At 42.1% G+C, this 17,445-nt stretch overlaps 3 protein-coding genes across 5 annotated transcripts in view; 1 reads left to right on the top strand and 2 right to left on the bottom strand.

Annotated features, from left to right (window-relative positions):
* Nucleotides 1–493: 493 nt before the first annotated feature.
* On the bottom strand, nucleotides 494–10,800 carry LOC130202016 (disco-interacting protein 2 homolog A-like). Its single transcript, XM_056427285.1, has 19 exons — nucleotides 10,727–10,800; nucleotides 10,488–10,602; nucleotides 9,831–10,032; nucleotides 9,592–9,701; nucleotides 9,101–9,181; nucleotides 8,744–8,861; nucleotides 7,891–8,012; nucleotides 7,558–7,669; nucleotides 7,287–7,396; nucleotides 6,771–6,901; nucleotides 6,482–6,650; nucleotides 5,876–6,046; nucleotides 5,462–5,491; nucleotides 4,248–4,309; nucleotides 3,517–3,574; nucleotides 3,334–3,408; nucleotides 2,979–3,153; nucleotides 2,689–2,812; nucleotides 494–2,463 (listed from the first exon to the last, which is right to left on the bottom strand). The coding sequence occupies exons 1-19, from the start codon at nucleotides 10,798–10,800 to the stop codon at nucleotides 2,211–2,213; spliced, it is 2,292 nt and encodes a 763-aa protein (XP_056283260.1). The 3' UTR covers nucleotides 494–2,210.
* Nucleotides 10,801–12,017: 1,217 nt separating this feature from the next.
* Nucleotides 12,018–17,445, top strand: part of LOC130202318 (sacsin-like) — a 28,820-nt gene continuing 23,392 nt past the window's right edge. The window contains 1 exon segment of the mRNA XM_056427779.1: nucleotides 12,018–12,260. The gene's annotated coding sequence lies outside the window, so the exon portion shown is untranslated.
* On the bottom strand, nucleotides 14,148–17,324 carry LOC130202303 (uncharacterized). 3 transcript variants are annotated; one of them, XM_056427750.1, is made up of 7 exons: nucleotides 17,282–17,324; nucleotides 16,811–16,953; nucleotides 16,341–16,469; nucleotides 16,046–16,132; nucleotides 15,488–15,573; nucleotides 15,174–15,225; nucleotides 14,148–14,508 (listed from the first exon to the last, which is right to left on the bottom strand). In XM_056427750.1, the coding sequence occupies exons 3-7, from the start codon at nucleotides 16,380–16,382 to the stop codon at nucleotides 14,230–14,232; spliced, it is 546 nt and encodes a 181-aa protein (XP_056283725.1). In that variant the 5' UTR covers nucleotides 16,383–16,469; nucleotides 16,811–16,953; nucleotides 17,282–17,324; the 3' UTR covers nucleotides 14,148–14,229. The 3 variants fall into 3 exon arrangements, with proteins under 3 accessions (XP_056283725.1, XP_056283733.1, XP_056283715.1); XM_056427758.1 differs by having other exon boundaries at nucleotides 16,046–16,121; XM_056427740.1 differs by lacking the exons at nucleotides 16,811–16,953; nucleotides 17,282–17,324 and having other exon boundaries at nucleotides 16,341–16,799.

The raw sequence follows: 17,445 nt of genomic DNA, 5'->3' as shown, positions 1-17,445 counted from the left end.
GTAGAATCCATTGCTCTTTTTTTTACTGTGTAGGTGAGTTGGTGGTTGGGTTACAGCCAACCTATTTGAGGGAGACTTTTACAATATTAAGTGCTGCCAAAGGTAACATATTATTGAAAGTGAAGGCTATAGTGACAGAATATGTCAAAGTAATATAGAATCTGTAAAAGTGTCTTTGCTGTTGCACCACGCGTCAGAAAAGCTCTGGATGAGGTTGCGGTACTATTTTCATATTCAGCTGTAAAGCATCCATGGTTAACCCATGCAGAAGAGTTTACTTATATCTCATAACAGTGGACGTTACCGTCTCATTGACTCGCTTGTTTTCTACAAGAAACCTGAACCGAAATGTGTTCACTACGACGTAGGGTGAAAAAGTTGGACCTGAATCTTCAGTGAAGACAAACATTTCAAGTTAAAAGCACTTTTTTTTATTCATTAAGAAATCATGTTATGAAAATAATGACAACCAACCATATATCAGACAAATATTTATTTTCATATGTTAACAACAAACGTTTGCTCTGGAGGATGTGACGACTCGGCACAACTGGCGTCTCCTTGTGCTTCGCCTCCTCGCGGAAGTCCAAAGTTCCCACTGTTCTCTCCGACTACAAAAATGTTTCCAAGGCCTTTCATGTCTCTTCCCTCTGTCCATACACGAGGATACGTTTAAAATATGTTTTTGTCTGAGGGAGAAGGTCACATAAATACCAGATTCAGTCTTTGTGTTGTGCTTCCCGTCGTCTCCTCCACCCATTAATAATTTACATAAAACCTGTACATACTTACAGCGGCCGGAGCCCGTTTCTGACGGGATGTGCACGTAGAAAATAGAAGCGACACATAGTGACGTGAAACTTTGCCGAGTCAATGGGATAAGGTGAGAGGTCAAGGTGTTACTAGCATATTAGAGACCTGCCTTCATATGTTAAGAGGAACTCGCAACACTTCATCTCTCATTCGACCGTATGGCCCTCCACATTCTGCATCAAACATACCAACTGCAATTCATTCCAGGCTTTTGCTATGAAGCACTTTAAACAGGGACGGACACTATGACACATATTTATGGAGTAAGTGTGTTTGTAATGGCTGATGTTATGATCAAGTTTACTCATCTTAGCATTACTCTTACCTAACCTCCCTCTGCATTTGCCCTTCCTATCCAACAGCTAATAAACTTCACTAAATGGAAGTTCGACAGGAGCTGGAATAGGATCAGGCGTCTGAAAAACACTTAAGGCTTAATTCATATCATTTGGCAGGTTGCTTATAGTTAGCAACGATTATATCCCTCGCCATCTCAAGACTTCAAACGATCGGCACTTATTGTCTGCAGTCATTCATCTCTCGCGTCGCTCATATTGCATTTTGTTCAGATAAAACAATAACTATATTACACATTTTAGATTTAGAAAGTCAAACCACAACATTATTCTACACCTTCCGTTCCCGACGCCACAAACTGAAGTAACCTTTGCTGGGATGAGTAACGCGTAACGCCCGCCGCCCCTCCCACTGCCCAGCTGTGCGACTCTTTGTTGATGCAACGCCAATCTGACTGAGCCTGAATTCAAATATCATGTTATCCCTTGAGGGTGCAGCTGTAATCCAAGGAGCTGCTCCCACAGAGGAAATGACAATGTAATGTACGTGGGATAGAATTTGTCTCTGGAAAGCATACGACCTGCAATGGCACAGGAGGCTCCGTGAACATGAAACCTGTTCAAACCAGTTTGAACCAGGGTGAGCGGACTGGTTCTATGGCACAAGTGCATCGCAGACACAACCAGCGTTCAGAATATTGGAGCGTGGCAAAGTAAACGATGTCAACGGCACCGTGTCGTCTCACCCCGTCGCCACCTGCTGCGCTGCGACTGAGAGTCCCGGGTTTGAGGAGTCAGACGCGCCGTCACACGTACGAACATACATACACAACGCTCCAACAGCCGGCTGGAAATCACCGGGATAAAAAAAAAAACACACAGGGTTTGTGTCAATCTTACTCCTCTTGAAATGTCTTTCCATTTGGCTGTGAAGTTTTGCATCCATGTTTCTTTCATAGTTCCCCTCAGAGAGAGAGGAAGAAGAGCGTGATTCTTTCAGCGGGAGCCATACGGACCCCGGGCCTGCTACCATTATGTGCCCCACATTTACTGCCCTGCTTCTTCTTCACGTGGAGGGGTGGCCCTCCTGCAGCAGGGCCCTCACATGTTGTAAGCCACATAGATGGGGTCCAGCTGGTCGGCCAGGAACCCGTCTCTCAGGTGCATGCGCTGCTTCTCCCCTCTGGAGTTGATGGGGATGACGCCGGGGTCCACCACCACCACCACTCCTACGATGAGGTAGTGCTCCTCCAGGACAACGTTGGTGACCAGGGCCACCAGGTCCAGGGCCTCCTGCTCCGATCCCTCAAGCTCCACAACCACCACGAGGAGGTTGGTCCAGGTGAAGACCGCACTGGAGGGAGGAGGAGGTGGAGGGTGCACGGAGGGAAGGAAAGAAGGAAGCCGAGAGAAAAAAGAAAAGAGGTAAAGAAGAGAAAAAGGCCAGATGAGAGAAGTTAGTAGTCAGAATCCATGTTGCTCAACTATACTTTGAATATAAATCCAATAGACATCTGACGACTCCATAATGAATCATTTATACCAAACAGTTAGACAAGTATTTGTGTACATTTCTTACCATTCAGCGATGCTCTTGTGAGAACGGATAACGGAGGTCTCGATGTCAATCGGGTGATACCTCATTCCCCTCAGCTCCAGGGTCTCATCGAGAGAGCCCACCACATAGAGAGCATCATGGCGCTCTGAAACACACACACACAGTCTCATAAGTTAAATATATAACATTTTAAAGGGGTGATAATGTTTGAGAGAAAAAACAGGTGTAAAAGATATTTTTTGATTGAAATAAAGGAGTCCAGCTCACGTCTAGCGATGTACCGAGTTAGAGTGAGCGCTGTTGATTCTCACCTCCACTGGCATCCGTCAGCTCCGTGCGCCGCAGGAAGCCCAGGTAGCCCGTCCTCGCCCAGACAGTCTGGGTGTCGCCAAAGCTGAGCTTGGTGTTGAAGTGGTCAGCGTGCAGCGCCTCCTCACCGTAGACTGTGTAGTAGCCTGTGGCGTTGTGGGGACTGCTCACCCAGATCTATTACACACACACACACACATTGATGACAATTGAGACACAGATGTTTACACAAATCTGTCGCTCTTTTCTTGAAAGTATTGGATCTATTGTGCCATTATCCAAAATAATTATTGTGTTAAAACCAGGCGACACTGTAAGGAGTTGTCTCTGTAAAACTCAGACGACGCTGAGACTCACCTCTCCCAGATGGGAGTCTCCCAAGGGTCCTTTAGTCTCTGTGTTGGCAATGATCACCTTCACTCCTGGGAGGATCTACAGCACACAGACATCAGATCTTAAAGCCTGAGCAAAACGCAACCCTTCTGCAGCACAAGGCCACACTTGTTTCTGGTGTTTCAGTTTGTTTACACGATGGCGTACCTTCCCAGACTCCATCAGTGGCAAGCTGTGTGGCGACCCTCTCTCTACCAAGCGAACCCTAAAGAAATAAAAGGACAAAATGAGCAATTTCACATCTCCATTTCTTGACAATTATGAAAAAAAAAGGACAGTTTAATTCAAGATTTGAAGACTGTTGTGGTGGATAACATGTTTTTAATTGTGTGCTGCCATAACATAGAGAGTAAAGTGTGTTATACTTGTTCATAGTTTTATATTGGGCTTATATTACAACTGCAAAGATGACAGAGTGCACACACATCTCTCCCCCGAACACGTGTTACAAGAACGCCAGACGTAGATAGACACAACGACTTTGTGCTGTTCCAGTAATAACCGGTAGAGAGGAGACTGCAGAGCAAGGGCCGGGATGCTCAGACAAAATAACAATAAGAGAGTGACCAGGGGGCGAGGTCAGGTTTTTTTATGAAACTTGGTTACAAATAAATCTACGTGAATTGAACTCCAAACTCTCTGTGTCCTGTGGGTGTTTGATACAGGTTCATATGCATCAGGTTAAAAGTAGTCAGCATCTATCCAACAGGAAGAAATCCAGCCGCAACACTGTTATTAATATGCTATAAATTATGAACCAGCATTACAACTACAGAATCTCTCGGACTGCCTCGACAGTCGGTCAGGTGACAGAAGTCCACCTTGATATCTCAAAGACAACTCTTTAGAGTCCACATCGCTGCAGCGGCGCCCCCTACCTGTCATGCCGTAGAGCTCGCATGTCAACATAAACCGTCGTGGGGTCTGGCCCGGCGGTGCCCTGGAGGAAAACAAGCAGAGAGCAACATGAGTTGATAATGGAACTCCTCCAACCCCCGACATGAATGCTGGTCGTTGAGAGGAGGAGAAGTGGAAGCTACTCATGATAGTTATGTTACATCTGTGTCATAAAAAGCAGAGGAGGGGGGGGGCAGCCAGAAGCCAACCAGCCAGGCTACAATAGTTAAGACTTCCTGAAACTCAACCATGTGGTCACAGACATTGTAAGTGCCAGCTCAGCTACATGCAGCTGGTCTGATGCTGCCAGTTTGTTTTCAGAAGTGATGAATAAACGACAGACCAGTTCCTTCAGATGTTTATCTTCTGTGACAAAAAGAAAGCACCGCGATGTCTGAACATTTCGGCCAGAGCAGCATTTGTTTTGACTAAACGTCAATAGCCTTGCCATGCACCTGCATTGTCATTGAATAATTTATGAATTACTGACTGGTCGTCAGATATTGATTCCTTCTGCTTTGGGATGTGTCCATCACTGCTCTAAGACTAGTCACACCATTAGGATTTCCATCCCTCGTTTTCCAGTGCGTAGCCGGAGCACAAGCTCGCATCGAGTCACCGTAGAGCTGCGAGGTCAGAGCCAGACGGAGCGGATTCAGTTGGTCGAGTTATGAAAACGTTTTTGGAAAACGAGTCGCAGTCCAGACATTAGGACATTAGTCTTTGCAAGTAAAAATACTTTCACTCACTAAAGGACTTTTAATGTGACAGAAAAGGCTAAAAAGAAACACAATATATATTTTATAGACATAACTAAATGATGAATTCATTATTCTACCCACTGCAACTCACACACAAACTAAGTGTGTTTAAATTGTTGTAAATGAAAGAAAAATGTCATTTCACTGGTTCAAAACCATTATGTTTGACATGACATCTCTAAATGAACCGAATCAGAGCAGAGTTCATGCTGCCCTCTCGTCGTGTGATGGAGGAATACACCACATAGAACATATACTCTTAAAGCGACGGTCGAGAGCCAGCCGCTCCAGTCAAGACTCTAATTAGTGGCAGTAAAGTAAAGCCCAAGCTTATCAGAGATTTAAAAAAGAAGAAGAAATCTGTCAATGAAGGTTAAGTGTATTGAAAAGTCATGCAACACACACGGACACACACACTCTTATCCTACAGTTACCTGCTCAGCCAGTTTCCCTAACCTGTTGGGCTGACGGAACAATGCAGGACAGATAAATAAAAAGATGCATTTATAAACTTGAATCCACATGCACACAACATCTCCAGGGACAGGAATAAACACATAAAACAGAACATCAAAGGGCCACTCGAGAAAAGAACAGAAGCAACTTAGTGCAAGGTATTTTTGTCATCGTTAAAAATAAATCATATAACTAAGAAATATATAGCTGAATAGCTGAAGTACAAAAATATAATTTTTAGTACCCGACTTGCATCACATCAACACCGATATTAACTCAGCTGCCAATCCTGCGTTTTTCAAGAATTTCGTGGACGTTGACCGCATGGACTCTCAAATACATCTCGTCATCTTCCTCTTCCTCCTCCCTTCATGCTTTCCCAGCGAGCTTACCTGCAAACAGATAGCCACGTTCACCCTGCAGCCGAAGGTGGTGCTGACGGCGCGCGGCGAGAGCCCCAAGTCCTTGAAGATCTTTGAGAAGGACTGCGTGAGCGTTATGCGGGGCCTCTCCTCGGCTACCACCATGCACGTACGCACGCAGGACAGGTTCACGTTTCGCAACTGGAGATGAAAAAAGAAAAGAAAAAGAAGTTCGATCAGCAGAAACTAAAAGTGTAAAAACCACTGCAATTAATTCAATAATGATAATTTGCAAAGCGGACTGTGGGTGCATGTAAACTAGGAGCTGACGAGGGAAATTGAATGGTTATATTCATATAATATAACTTTATTAGATTTGATTCAACCTAAACCACAGACATGATTCATAAAAATAATCCCTGTCTCTAGTGCTGCAGACAGTAATCAGCACCCAGCTACGGGGGAGTGAAGTGTGTCAGCCCACTATGTGTTGATAATGTCAGCGCTGGAGCAAGAGCACCAGAGGGAAATATAAATATAGTAATTGAAGAAAAAACATGGATTTTCCTGAAAGAAAATGCTGCAGTCTGTTGCTCCCCCAGTGACCCCACTCAACAGCCGAAGAGACAAACTGACCCGCAGTGCTTCGGTCTGTGAACCCAGGCCCTTGGTGCACATCTCCATGACTGAATACGAGCAGAAGGTGACGCGCACTTTGTACTGGCTGACGGCCGCAAGCCACAGAGACGCGTTGCTCTCCAGCTCCAGAGGGGGGACCAGGATGGACTGGTGGCCCGAGTACACACTGAAACCAGAAACACACATGCAGGCCGAGAGGCTGAGTGGGACGACAGACAAAAACAAAACAAAAAGGTTTCCTCTACGAGCAAAGGGTTAGGTCATTTGTTCAGAGATGCTGGTTTACCTGCACAGGCACCAGGGAGCGAAGCCCAGGCCGCAGTAGGGGTCCAGACAGATGGCGATCTGCCGGGACGGGTAGAGCTCACACTGCAGTTTGATGGAGCGACACAAGGCACTGGTGGCAGAGTGAGACATCTAGGAGGTGGCGGGACACGGAGACGAGACGGATGCATCAAAACTGGAGCTTTAGGTACCACAAATCCTCTCTGTGAGCTTTTGGGGATCTATGATATGATTGTGAATGGTTGCTTGATGGTCAGAACTTTCTGCATCCAAAGTGTCCCTGTTGACCAGTAAACAACCCACTCTGGATAAACAACAGACTGAGACTGTAGACTTAGATGTGAGTTTGACCCAATTTACAGCTTTTATTATGTTATGCATGAGCCTGTAATGACAGCCACCATGTTGTTGTTATATTGATGATCTCTGTTTGGAAGACTGGCTGCATCCCAACATGACCGCCACATGCAACTAAGAACCCAAGTGGCTCACATGAGTCGAACCACATTCAACTTACTTTGACCCCCGCTAAAATGCCTGTTGTGGACACACTGAAATCCAGGTAAGCCAACATCTCCGGGGTCGGGGGCTTGTACATTTGGGGACTCTTCTTCCTGGGGAGGTCGTCTGGAGGATGAACAGAGGGAGAGGAAGAAGAGCCTGAAGCAAGCATGGAGATCCCTGACCCTGTTCTTTCTTTACTTCATGATCTACTCCTTGGTGGCAACATGAACACCAGAACAACATAAACTGTGCTCAGTATGAGTGTTATTATTATTATTATTCACCCGTGTCCAGCACCATGGGCCAGCTCTTGACGTCCACAGCAGCAGCAGCCTCCTTGGATTTAAGCAGCTTCATTATTGCTTGAGTGGTCAGGATACACACCGACTTACTGACCTTTAACACACAGACGCTGCAGTATTAGCACATATATATATATATATATATATATATATATCATATATTACATCACTTCAATTCACCCAATTTGCATCACAAACGGAGCAGAACTGACTGTCTACAATTCAAACCCTACCGTCACCGGGTTTAATGGCGGTTACAACAGTGCAGGGAGGGATTACTTATGTATGTTGATGCAGGACAGCTGACTCTGTTACCTCAACAATCATCTTGACAGTGGGCAGCGTGGTCGCCAGGTTCTGGGGATGGGGGGGTCTGACAGTGACTGGCACACAGCCGGCGTACAGGCAGCCGTAGAAAGTGGCAATCAGCTCGATTCCTACACAGAAATGTTTATACTTTCAGTCATTATCATTTTACACCTCGGAACTTTACAAAAGTATGACGAAATCTAATGCGTCTCTTCTGGTGTGTGATTATAATGAACAGACAGAATTAGAAAATGAAGGCAGGGATAGTGAAGGCACAGCTGTGACGTTAAAGAGAAGAACTGAAAGGACAAGTAGCGCAGTCGCAGGAACACCTGGCATGTAGCCTTATTCTGTTTTTAAATAATGTGTATTCCTCACAGAAACCTGTCAGTCTGTCTTTACAGCTATCACCTGCAAATGAGAGACATGGTTATAATACTAGACAGGCACTAAATGGTCACTTTACTTTTCCTCTACCAAGAACTAATGCACTAAAGAAATCAGTAATGTACAGAGCCATTGCATACTGGAATGTGCTTCCCTCATATGTGACTCTCACAAGAAATAAATGTGATTTCAAAAGGAAACTTAAGGCAGCAATAATCAGAAAGGAAATTATAGTAGATTAGGTTAATATTTTAGGTATTTAAGGTTTTTATGTGTTATTATTTTACTTTTAATGTAAATGTTGTTTTCTAAGTCTAAGTGTTTTTGTGAAAATGTATCATGCTGTACTGCATTTTATGTATTTGTATTGTATTGTAATGTTTTTTGCATGGACCCCAGGAAGAATAGTCTCCACTACGGTATAGACTAATGGGGATCCTTAATAAACTAAACTAAACTAAACACCTGGTACCTGGTGGGTAGACGAGGGCGACGTGGTCTCCAGTGTTGAGGCGTCCCATCAGGGCTGCAGCCACCCGCTCTGCCCGCTTGTGCAGCTGCAAACAGGAAGCTGTGCTAGCCACCGTGCCCTAAAGAACATCAATCAAGTGTTACTGTTATGCTAATCTTCACTTAACAGAGATACAAGCTGTACGTTTAAGAAAATGGCGTGTGTTCATTATCCTCATGATTCATCAACCAGTCGAGACTTCCATCAAGCTTCCACTTTAAAATGTTCTGGGGCGTTTGAAACGTAATTATCTATAAACAGTTGGTCAACTGAATTTGAGGTAAATGAACTACATCACAATACACATTCCTAGATTACCTTAGCGTTGAGAACCAGGAACAAAGGATGGTCTGGAGTGGCCTGAGCTCTCCATTGCAGCACATCCTGTATGTACAGGAACTATAGAGGAGATACACACACGTTTAACCACATGGAATAACACACAGCGAAGACCAATACACACTGAGACAATGATCAATCAATACACAAACAATGTAGAATCCATAGAGCACATTGGCACAAGGTGGGTTTTTGTGATGAAGGGATGACAGATGTATGAGAAGCTTTAGGAGTAATGGGTGTAGATGGAAGTGGTATCTAAATCACACAACACCGGTTTTGTATATAGATAATAATAATAATCATTTATTTTATCTTTATAGATAGCTCAGTCAGCTGCTAGGCAAGACCATGTCCTCTCCGTCAGCTGTCTGCATTTCAGATTCCACTCCCTCCAGTATGGATCCTTACCTGTGTCTGCAGTGCAAGTGAGGAGGTGATGAGCGGGTGAAATGAGGATGAATCTCTACCTTACGTGCCTGGTCATTGTCCTCGAGTTGGGTCACATCTCTCCCACAGGCCTGTGCTATCCTCTTGCCCGCCACCAGGTTGCCCACTATCATAGAAGCAGGACCGACCTCTGTCGAATACAACCACAGTGAAGTTAGGTCTTACATTCATATCTATATGTTCTATAAAGTTAGCTTTTGAAGTTTTATGATACATTTATTTTGAAACTCGATCCATGCTGGGGCATCTGGTGGACTACCTGGCTGTTTTTGTCTGGGCTTGGGCAGGTTGGTGACGCATGTGTGCGGGCACATGAGGACGTTGCAGGGGTGCAAGGCACCCTCCAGGAAGCGCTGTTTGGTCTCAGATATATGGATGCCGCCCAGAGGAGCCTTAGGAAGCGTGTTGGCAGGCACCAGAGCCAGGCAGTACACCCCGACCTGGTGGATGCTGTCTATGGCCTGAAACAGACAGATGCTACGTGTGAAAACAGGAGCGGGCTGGAGATTAGCAACGTTTTCACATCGAGCGCCCAATTATAGTTTGTCGATCATGATGTGTAGGCCAGGACCTCTCTGCAGCATGACACACATGTTGCCGTCAACAAATATTGGGCCTCCTACTACACTACTGTGTTTGTAAATAAATGTAGGTTACTTGTTCAGCTCTCACTCACATTCTTTTGGGATGTTTGAAGGTTTTTCAAGTACGTTTTTAATTGGGAACTCACATGAAAACCAATGATGATTTCCTTGAAGGTAGAATCTAACTAAAGCCTTGTCACGTACTGTGGAAAGTAACGAGTGATATTAACTAAACAAACCTGATTCCCATTCACTACAATAATAACTGCAAACCTGCAGGTGTTGTCCAATTCTCTGTAAACAAGGAATAAGATGTGTAAGACAGTGAGCACCTGAAGGACGCGGCTCATCCACTGGAAGCTGTCTTCCTCCGAGGCGTCTGGTCTCTGCTCTGCCACAACAACGATCCTCTCGTCATGCAGCACCGACACAGAAAACACTGCTATCCTGCGACACACAACATTAACACAACTGTCAATGCTGGAGTGTACTCATGCAATCAAAATGCACATTTGCTGCTGTCCTGCAAGCAAGAGTTAGAAAGTGTGAAGTTGGCTTGATGAACACATACTGGTTAATAAGCTTTATAGTGGCGTAGGCGTAGTGATGGTAAACGTGCAATATTCGAAGGCATGTCGGTCGCATATATTATGAATCACAACAGATCGAGGGCTGAACCGCGGATTACATGATCTCTTTTTATTAGTTCAGTGTCAACGGTAGAACAAAAGATGTCCCGTTTACGAGGGTTGATGAACTGGCCGAGCCAGGAGAACGTAACAAACCAGAAACACTCGCTCAGCTGAAGGCCTGGCGTGGCCCGGAACAATGGGGCTCCAAGACACGACTACGAGCACACTAAACAAAAGATTGTAGCCTACGTACCATTTTTCTTCCTTTTTCAGAAAATGTTCGTATGCTGAAAAGCAATAGTATAGTAAACGCAGTAAAACAATCAAAACTAGAACGGGCACTCTGTAGAGCGCATACCTTCGCATATCACAAGATTGGGCATTGAATTATGAACATTTTGGCATTAGTTGCATGCCAATTGGACAAAAATGTATCATGCTATGGTAAAAAAGATGTTGACCTTTCCATGACCTTGACCTTGACCTTTGACCCGATTGATCCCAAAATCTAATCAAATGGTCCCCGGATAATAACCAATCATCCCACCAAATTCCATGTGATTCAAGAAGATTTGACCTGTTCATGACCTTTGACCTTGACCTTTGACCCGATCGATCCCAAAATCTAATCAACTGGTCCCCGGATAATAAACAATCATCCCACCAAATTTCATGCGATTCGGTTCAATACTTTTTGAGTTCTGCGAAAGATTTTGACCTGTTCATGACCTTTGACCTTGACCTTTGACCCGATTGATCCCAAAATCGAATCAACTGGTCCCCGGATAATAAACAATCATCCCACCAAATTGCATGCGATTCGGTTCAATACTTTTTGAGTTTTGCGAATAGCGCGCATACAAATAAATAAATAAATACATAAATAAATACACGGCGATCAAAACATAACCTTCCGGCATTTTCAATGCGAAGGTAACAACACAGCAGGATTAGAGCGAGGGTTTCGCTGTTCATGCCCCTGCGTTTTCCTGCAAGAAGCTGCCCGGTTCGCAGCGACGACCGGCTGCAGCCTGCAGCGTCATCTCGCGAGAGGAGGAGGAACTGTCTTCTCTGGGATATCACATGCACGCGACCTGAGCTTAACTGCGCATTTCCAACATCACGGTGTGCACAGATACAATAACCGACACATGACGATGCTATTGTCTTCAGTGTACTCTAGGTGTGTGTGCGTTGTTGTCTTTGGCAATGAGCTGTTTTCAGATACTTTCCCAAGACTTGATGACTAGTCTGTGTCGTAACTAAATAGTTTTGTTTCACTGAAAATACGAAGACACGTCTTACCCTTTGATGTGCTTCTTAAGTTTCGTTTCATACAAAGGACCTCGACTTCGTTGGAAAACGAAAGTAACATCCCATATAAAAAGCAGAAGTGATGTCGCAGCATTAGTTTATTTGGCGAAACGTGGCAACAGCGAAGAACTGATGCGAATCTTCATGAATATGACTGAGGTAACTTTACGTTTTCATGCCTTTTAACCAATGTGTATGTATGTCTTATAGCTACGAGCTTTTATTATCAGCGTCAGAGTAAAACATAACTAGACTAATGACCGTTGGAAAATGCACAAGTTACAACTATAGGCAAAATTAAGAGGAAACTATTTTAATGTCAGAGAAATGCTGACGCGAAATAATAATTTTAGTTCAAATGCCATTGAAAGCTAAGTTATGTATTTATTTTGTATACATTCTATGATGTGAACTTATGGTTGGTAAGATATTCACATATTCGGATTTCCATGATCATTAACTCGTGAGTCGTTAGCGAAACGGAACGGTGTTAAAACACAAACAGCTGTCACCGCAGTGACGTTTACAACAAGCTACAGCCTTAATTAACTTTAAATAACCTTAATTAATCTAATTTACCTTCATTGTACCAAACGGTCCGTTATCCGAGCTGGACGAGACGTGATTTTTAATAATTAGCCTATTAGGAATTATGGTGAACTTTATTTGAAAGAATATTCAATAAGTTCACTGTTATAAAATGACCAACATCATCAATAGGTTCTCCAATAGCTGCTATTTTAATTTATTGAAAATGTCTGAGCCACGCCTCAAGTTTTTATATGGCAAACAAATGGAAATACATATAAATGAGGAAACAGGAAATAATAAATGCACTTATCAAATTAATACCGGTAATAAATAGATCCTTTAAGCTACTCTTTTCCCATTTATCATACCTGCAAACTTGTCACCTTTCGGTGAAATTCACCATTTTTAACTCAAAATAGGTCATCCACGTGAATCATGGAGATCCGAAGTTTTTTGGGGGGGGGGGGGGGGGGGGTCACCTGGCCCGCTGCGGTTGAGATTGCAGTGAGACGCGGAGAAAAGTGTGAAGTGATGCTTTAATATTACTTGTGATATCTATTGTGTAATAATTACATGGATGTTTCATGACTAATTAAATCAATTGTGTGAAAAGCTTGGTCTTGAAAAGTACACATTGTTAGTCTGTCTGTGTGTGTGATGACAGCAAATAAAACATCTTTGATGGGACGTGTCGCGTCTCGGCCAATCAGCGTTCAGAGCGACGCTGGCACTCAGTGGCACTTGCCAGTAGTTGCCACAGCTACTCAGTGGCACTTGCCGGCAGTTGCCAGCAGTTGCCAGCAGATGCCACTACTAGTCAAAAAGTGCCACTACTAGTTAAAAAGTGCCACTACTAGTTAAAAAGTGCCACTACTAGTCAAAAAGTGCCAGCAGACGGAGGGTCGGCCAGGCGCGTCTGCGGCATGTCTGCGCAGTGACGAGTCTGCGACGATTTAGTGACAAGCTCCACTGAAGTGCCCGGACAGCGGAAGAAATCACTTTCATGATCACAAAATGGAGGAGCTGCGGTTTAGCTAGATAGATACACAGATGGATATATATATACATATATGTATATATATATATAGAGATAATTTGTGTCTTTTTGTAGACTTACTTACAATATGCAATAAGATAGTTCTGTACATTACTGCTATACTATATTTAATATTGGTTTGCTTCTATATATTTGTAAGGTGCTGTGATGCTTGAGTTAGGTTTATAAATGCAATTAATGTGATGGTTATTAATTGAATACTAGGCCAACATTAAATTACAGAACATTACTGCTATACTATATTTAATATTGGTTTGCTTCTATATATTTGTAAGGTGCTGTGATGCTTGAGTTAGGTTTATAAATGCAATTAATGTGATGGTTATTAATTGAATACTAGGCCAACATTAAATTACACATCAAAGCACATATATTTGCTGAATCAATAAAGCTACAGTTGTCATGGGTGTTAACAGAATATGAAAAGAACGAGACGCAGAGAAAGTCAGGAAACAGTATTCACGGAACGTATTTGTAAATATGAAACACATTTAATAAAACAAAACACAACATGTAAAACAATAAACTCTCATTACGCAACTAATCACAGTGCTTGAATGACCCATCCACCTTGTAACCCTTGTCCATGAATTCCTCAGAAAACCTATTATAATCACTTTGATATTCAAAGTTGAAATCAAAGAGTCTTTCAGCTCCGTCGTCTTCTTCTTCTCCCGCATGTGCTTTTCCGATGGCCAGCTGTTCTGATCGGCCCATTAGCGTCAGTGCGGGTAATGTCACCTTCCCCTTCAAAGGCCATGTCTGGCACCACTTGGCTGCCAACAGAGCATGCTCAATTTTTTGGAATTTTCCAGAATTCTGCATGAGAAGAATATGAACATTACAAAACACACACCATTTATTTCAAGTACATTTCGTTTTTAAGTCACTTTGACTATACAATATGAAACAATAGCTAAATGTAATTAATTAAGAAAGAAAAGCGATACATTTGAATTCTAAATCAGCACAGTAATACTGTAGGAGCTATTTATTTTGTGTTAGTATTTAGTTATTCTATTTGTAAGTATTCTTGTTTAATTATTCTAGATGTTTGCCTATTCAGAATATACATATATTTGTTAAATTAAGCCATTTGTCGTTGTTGTCTATGTATACTTAGTCTTTGGTTTGTTCCTTTGTTTATGAATTGGGTAATGCTACTGATTTATCGAACAAATGGCCACTACAAATACTATTTCAAAATGTCTATAGTGATCTGCACTTAATGCTTGTGTACTGTGGCTGGAGTTCCTTGAGCACCATGTATGTTGTTTCAAAACCACAAATGGATGGATGGAGTAGGTGGTAGAAGCAGGATTTCACTGCAGTTTAAATAATATGGTGGTACTCCAATTTGGAGTCCACCAGCAAAGTATGTACAATGTTCCTAGAGTTCTTATATAAAGGAGGGAGACTTTATCCTTTTGTTTAACTGTGTAATTATTTGTTCAGACATGATATATCAGACTTTTAACAATTACCTGTTGGTCTGTCGGCTCAGGTGCAGGGCTGTCGTTTTCCTTTTCTCTTCCACTTGGAATTAACAGAGTAAATTGTGACATTACTTTCACGATTGACTTTTCTTAAAATGTCACACTTTACAGAGTGCTGGATTATTATGGCAAGCTGATTATAGGCATACAGTTAGCTGTAGAAACACAATTCTTCAAATACATATGAGAAATTGCATTTCCCTTCATCACTAAACCTGTTAGTGTTCATAAAAATGCATGAAATCTACATTTAACACAAAAGCAAAGGAATTACTTAGATCTCATAAAGAAAAAGGTCTTACCTGTGCGCATCTTCCTGTTTTAAGAGGAGGCTTTCTGCCTCGTGTCTCCAAAGACCCAGTGTTTTTCTCAGCCACTGAATTGTTACCTTAAAAGCAACATAAATTCACATTTTGTGACCACATTTAAGTTCTGTGTGTACAAAGTTGTGAAATCAAATTAATCCAAGATGTAACAATTTCACCAAACCTTTACTAATGCGCCATTTGGGCATACAACTATCAGCAGGGCCACCAGAAAGCTTGTTCAAATGAATACTCCTGACTTATTCAACAAAGTATGGTCATGAAATCTATTTTTGTGCTGTATGTTCATTTATTACACCATTATCGAGAGCAAATATATGAATAGAATCATGCAGTTTATGCGTGTGTTTTTAGAAAAAATAGCACACATTCACTGGATAACAGTAAAGCATGGGTATATGTAAAAAACAACCAAAGTGACAGTGTATTTCACACCAAATACCATTTATTATTATGAATGTGAGGGGTTTTTCTCTCACAATTGATGTGTATTGTGTATATCATATTTATTTTAATAAATACTATGAATCCTACCTGTGGCAGAATTACATCTTCCAGGTACATCTGCTGTTCTAGCTCTTTGCCCGTTACAGGCAGGATGTTCTTCAGCCTGTTGATCATCTTTGAAGTTTAAAACATTTTACAAATGATCGTTATTACATATGAACTCCAAAGTACAGACTTTTTTCAGAAGCTTTGATGAAAATGTCATGCTTCTGTTTTTTGACAAACATTATTAGAAATACAGGTCATACTTTCCTAACGATTAGAGACAAAGAGAAACATGTCTTGCAAGTTACGATGAAACATGGCAATGTTTTGAGCATACCTTCAAGTCATCCAACAATGTGTTGTTGGATGAGTACATCATTTGCAATGCCGGATAAAACTCCTTGTTTTTATGGAGATAGTGTCTGTTGGAAAGAAGCGTGCCATCTCTGATCTTTTGCTCCAGATCCTGCAAAGAGCATAACAATTCTGATGTCATGTATTTCTTTTACCATCTCATGTGAACAAGTTAAAGTATTGATAGCCCAAAATGAATGGGAGTACAAGTACAAGGCACATTTATAAAAGCTGTTTAACACAGTTTAGTAATTTAAACTCTAAATCAGAATAATTTACTGAAAGGTTTGGATTGTGGGTGTCACTGCATTTGAGAAGTTTGACAACCATCCATGTAGCCAACAGACTGCATTTCCAAATACTTTGTCAACATAACAATTATTGCATAATCTTACAAATGTAGGAAGGAGTTATTAAAGACATTTATAAAACTTGTTGTAGTTTTTTTGTTACCTTTCACTGGCACCGACAACTCAGCGGCAAGTGCCGCCCGGTGCCAGTACTCAGCGACAACTCAGCGGCGTGTTTGCGACGAGTCGCCGGCAGCAACACTCAAGTGGCAGGACAGGAGCAAGCGAACGACACTCGCCGAGAAGCTGTGGGTGGAACAACCATATTTACACTTACACTCATATACCATCATATGTATAATATACCCGCCTTTTAAAAATAATAATAATAAAAAAAGATTTGTTTTTTACCATGATCATAGGCCTACTGTTATACCCCTATGATACTCTACTCTGAGGAGATGCCACTGTTAGTCTAAAGTTTAATATATTACGAAGTGAAACGTAGTAGAAGCAAAACAATATTAAATATTGTACAGCAGTAATGTACAGCACTATCTTATTGCATATTGTCAGTAAGTGTCTACAAAAAGACAATGATATATTATCACTCCCTCCAGGAATTAGACGCCACCTTTGTTCTTTTTCTTTACTGACAGATGTTTATTGGATGCGGGAGTATCGCCATCCACCTTCAATCCACCGTCGAACTGTACAAAATACATTTAACAAGGTTGACATTGACATTACGTAAAATACAGTTGACAAATATATGCGAAAACATTAACATAAAACATA

Source organism: Pseudoliparis swirei, chromosome 2 (genome assembly GCF_029220125.1).
Source record: "Pseudoliparis swirei isolate HS2019 ecotype Mariana Trench chromosome 2, NWPU_hadal_v1, whole genome shotgun sequence".
Taxonomy (NCBI): domain Eukaryota; kingdom Metazoa; phylum Chordata; class Actinopteri; order Perciformes; family Liparidae; genus Pseudoliparis; species Pseudoliparis swirei.
The sequence above is the reverse complement of the archived record's forward strand: the minus strand, read 5'-3'. Positions and strand labels throughout refer to the sequence as shown.

What these genes read in the sequence shown, in the direction of transcription:
- LOC130202016 (XM_056427285.1), bottom strand. Translation starts at nt 10,800, where the DNA reads ATGCGACCGACATGCCTTCGAATATTGCACGTTTACCATCACTACGCC. An exon ending in CTGTCAAGATGATTGTTGAG is followed by an intron (nt 7,670 to 7,890) that starts GTAACAGAGTCA and finishes TGTGTGTTAAAG; the next exon opens with GTCAGTAAGTCGGTGTGTAT. An exon ending in CGAGCTCTACGGCATGACAG is followed by an intron (nt 3,575 to 4,247) that starts GTAGGGGGCGCC and finishes TTATTTCTTTAG; the next exon opens with GGTTCGCTTGGTAGAGAGAG.
- LOC130202303 (XM_056427740.1), bottom strand. Translation starts at nt 16,499, where the DNA reads ATGACATCAGAATTGTTATGCTCTTTGCAGGATCTGGAGCAAAAGATC. An exon ending in AAACAGGAAGATGCGCACAG is followed by an intron (nt 15,226 to 15,487) that starts GTAAGACCTTTT and finishes GTTAATTCCAAG; the next exon opens with TGGAAGAGAAAAGGAAAACG. An exon ending in CTGAGCCGACAGACCAACAG is followed by an intron (nt 14,509 to 15,173) that starts GTAATTGTTAAA and finishes CTTCTCATGCAG; the next exon opens with AATTCTGGAAAATTCCAAAA.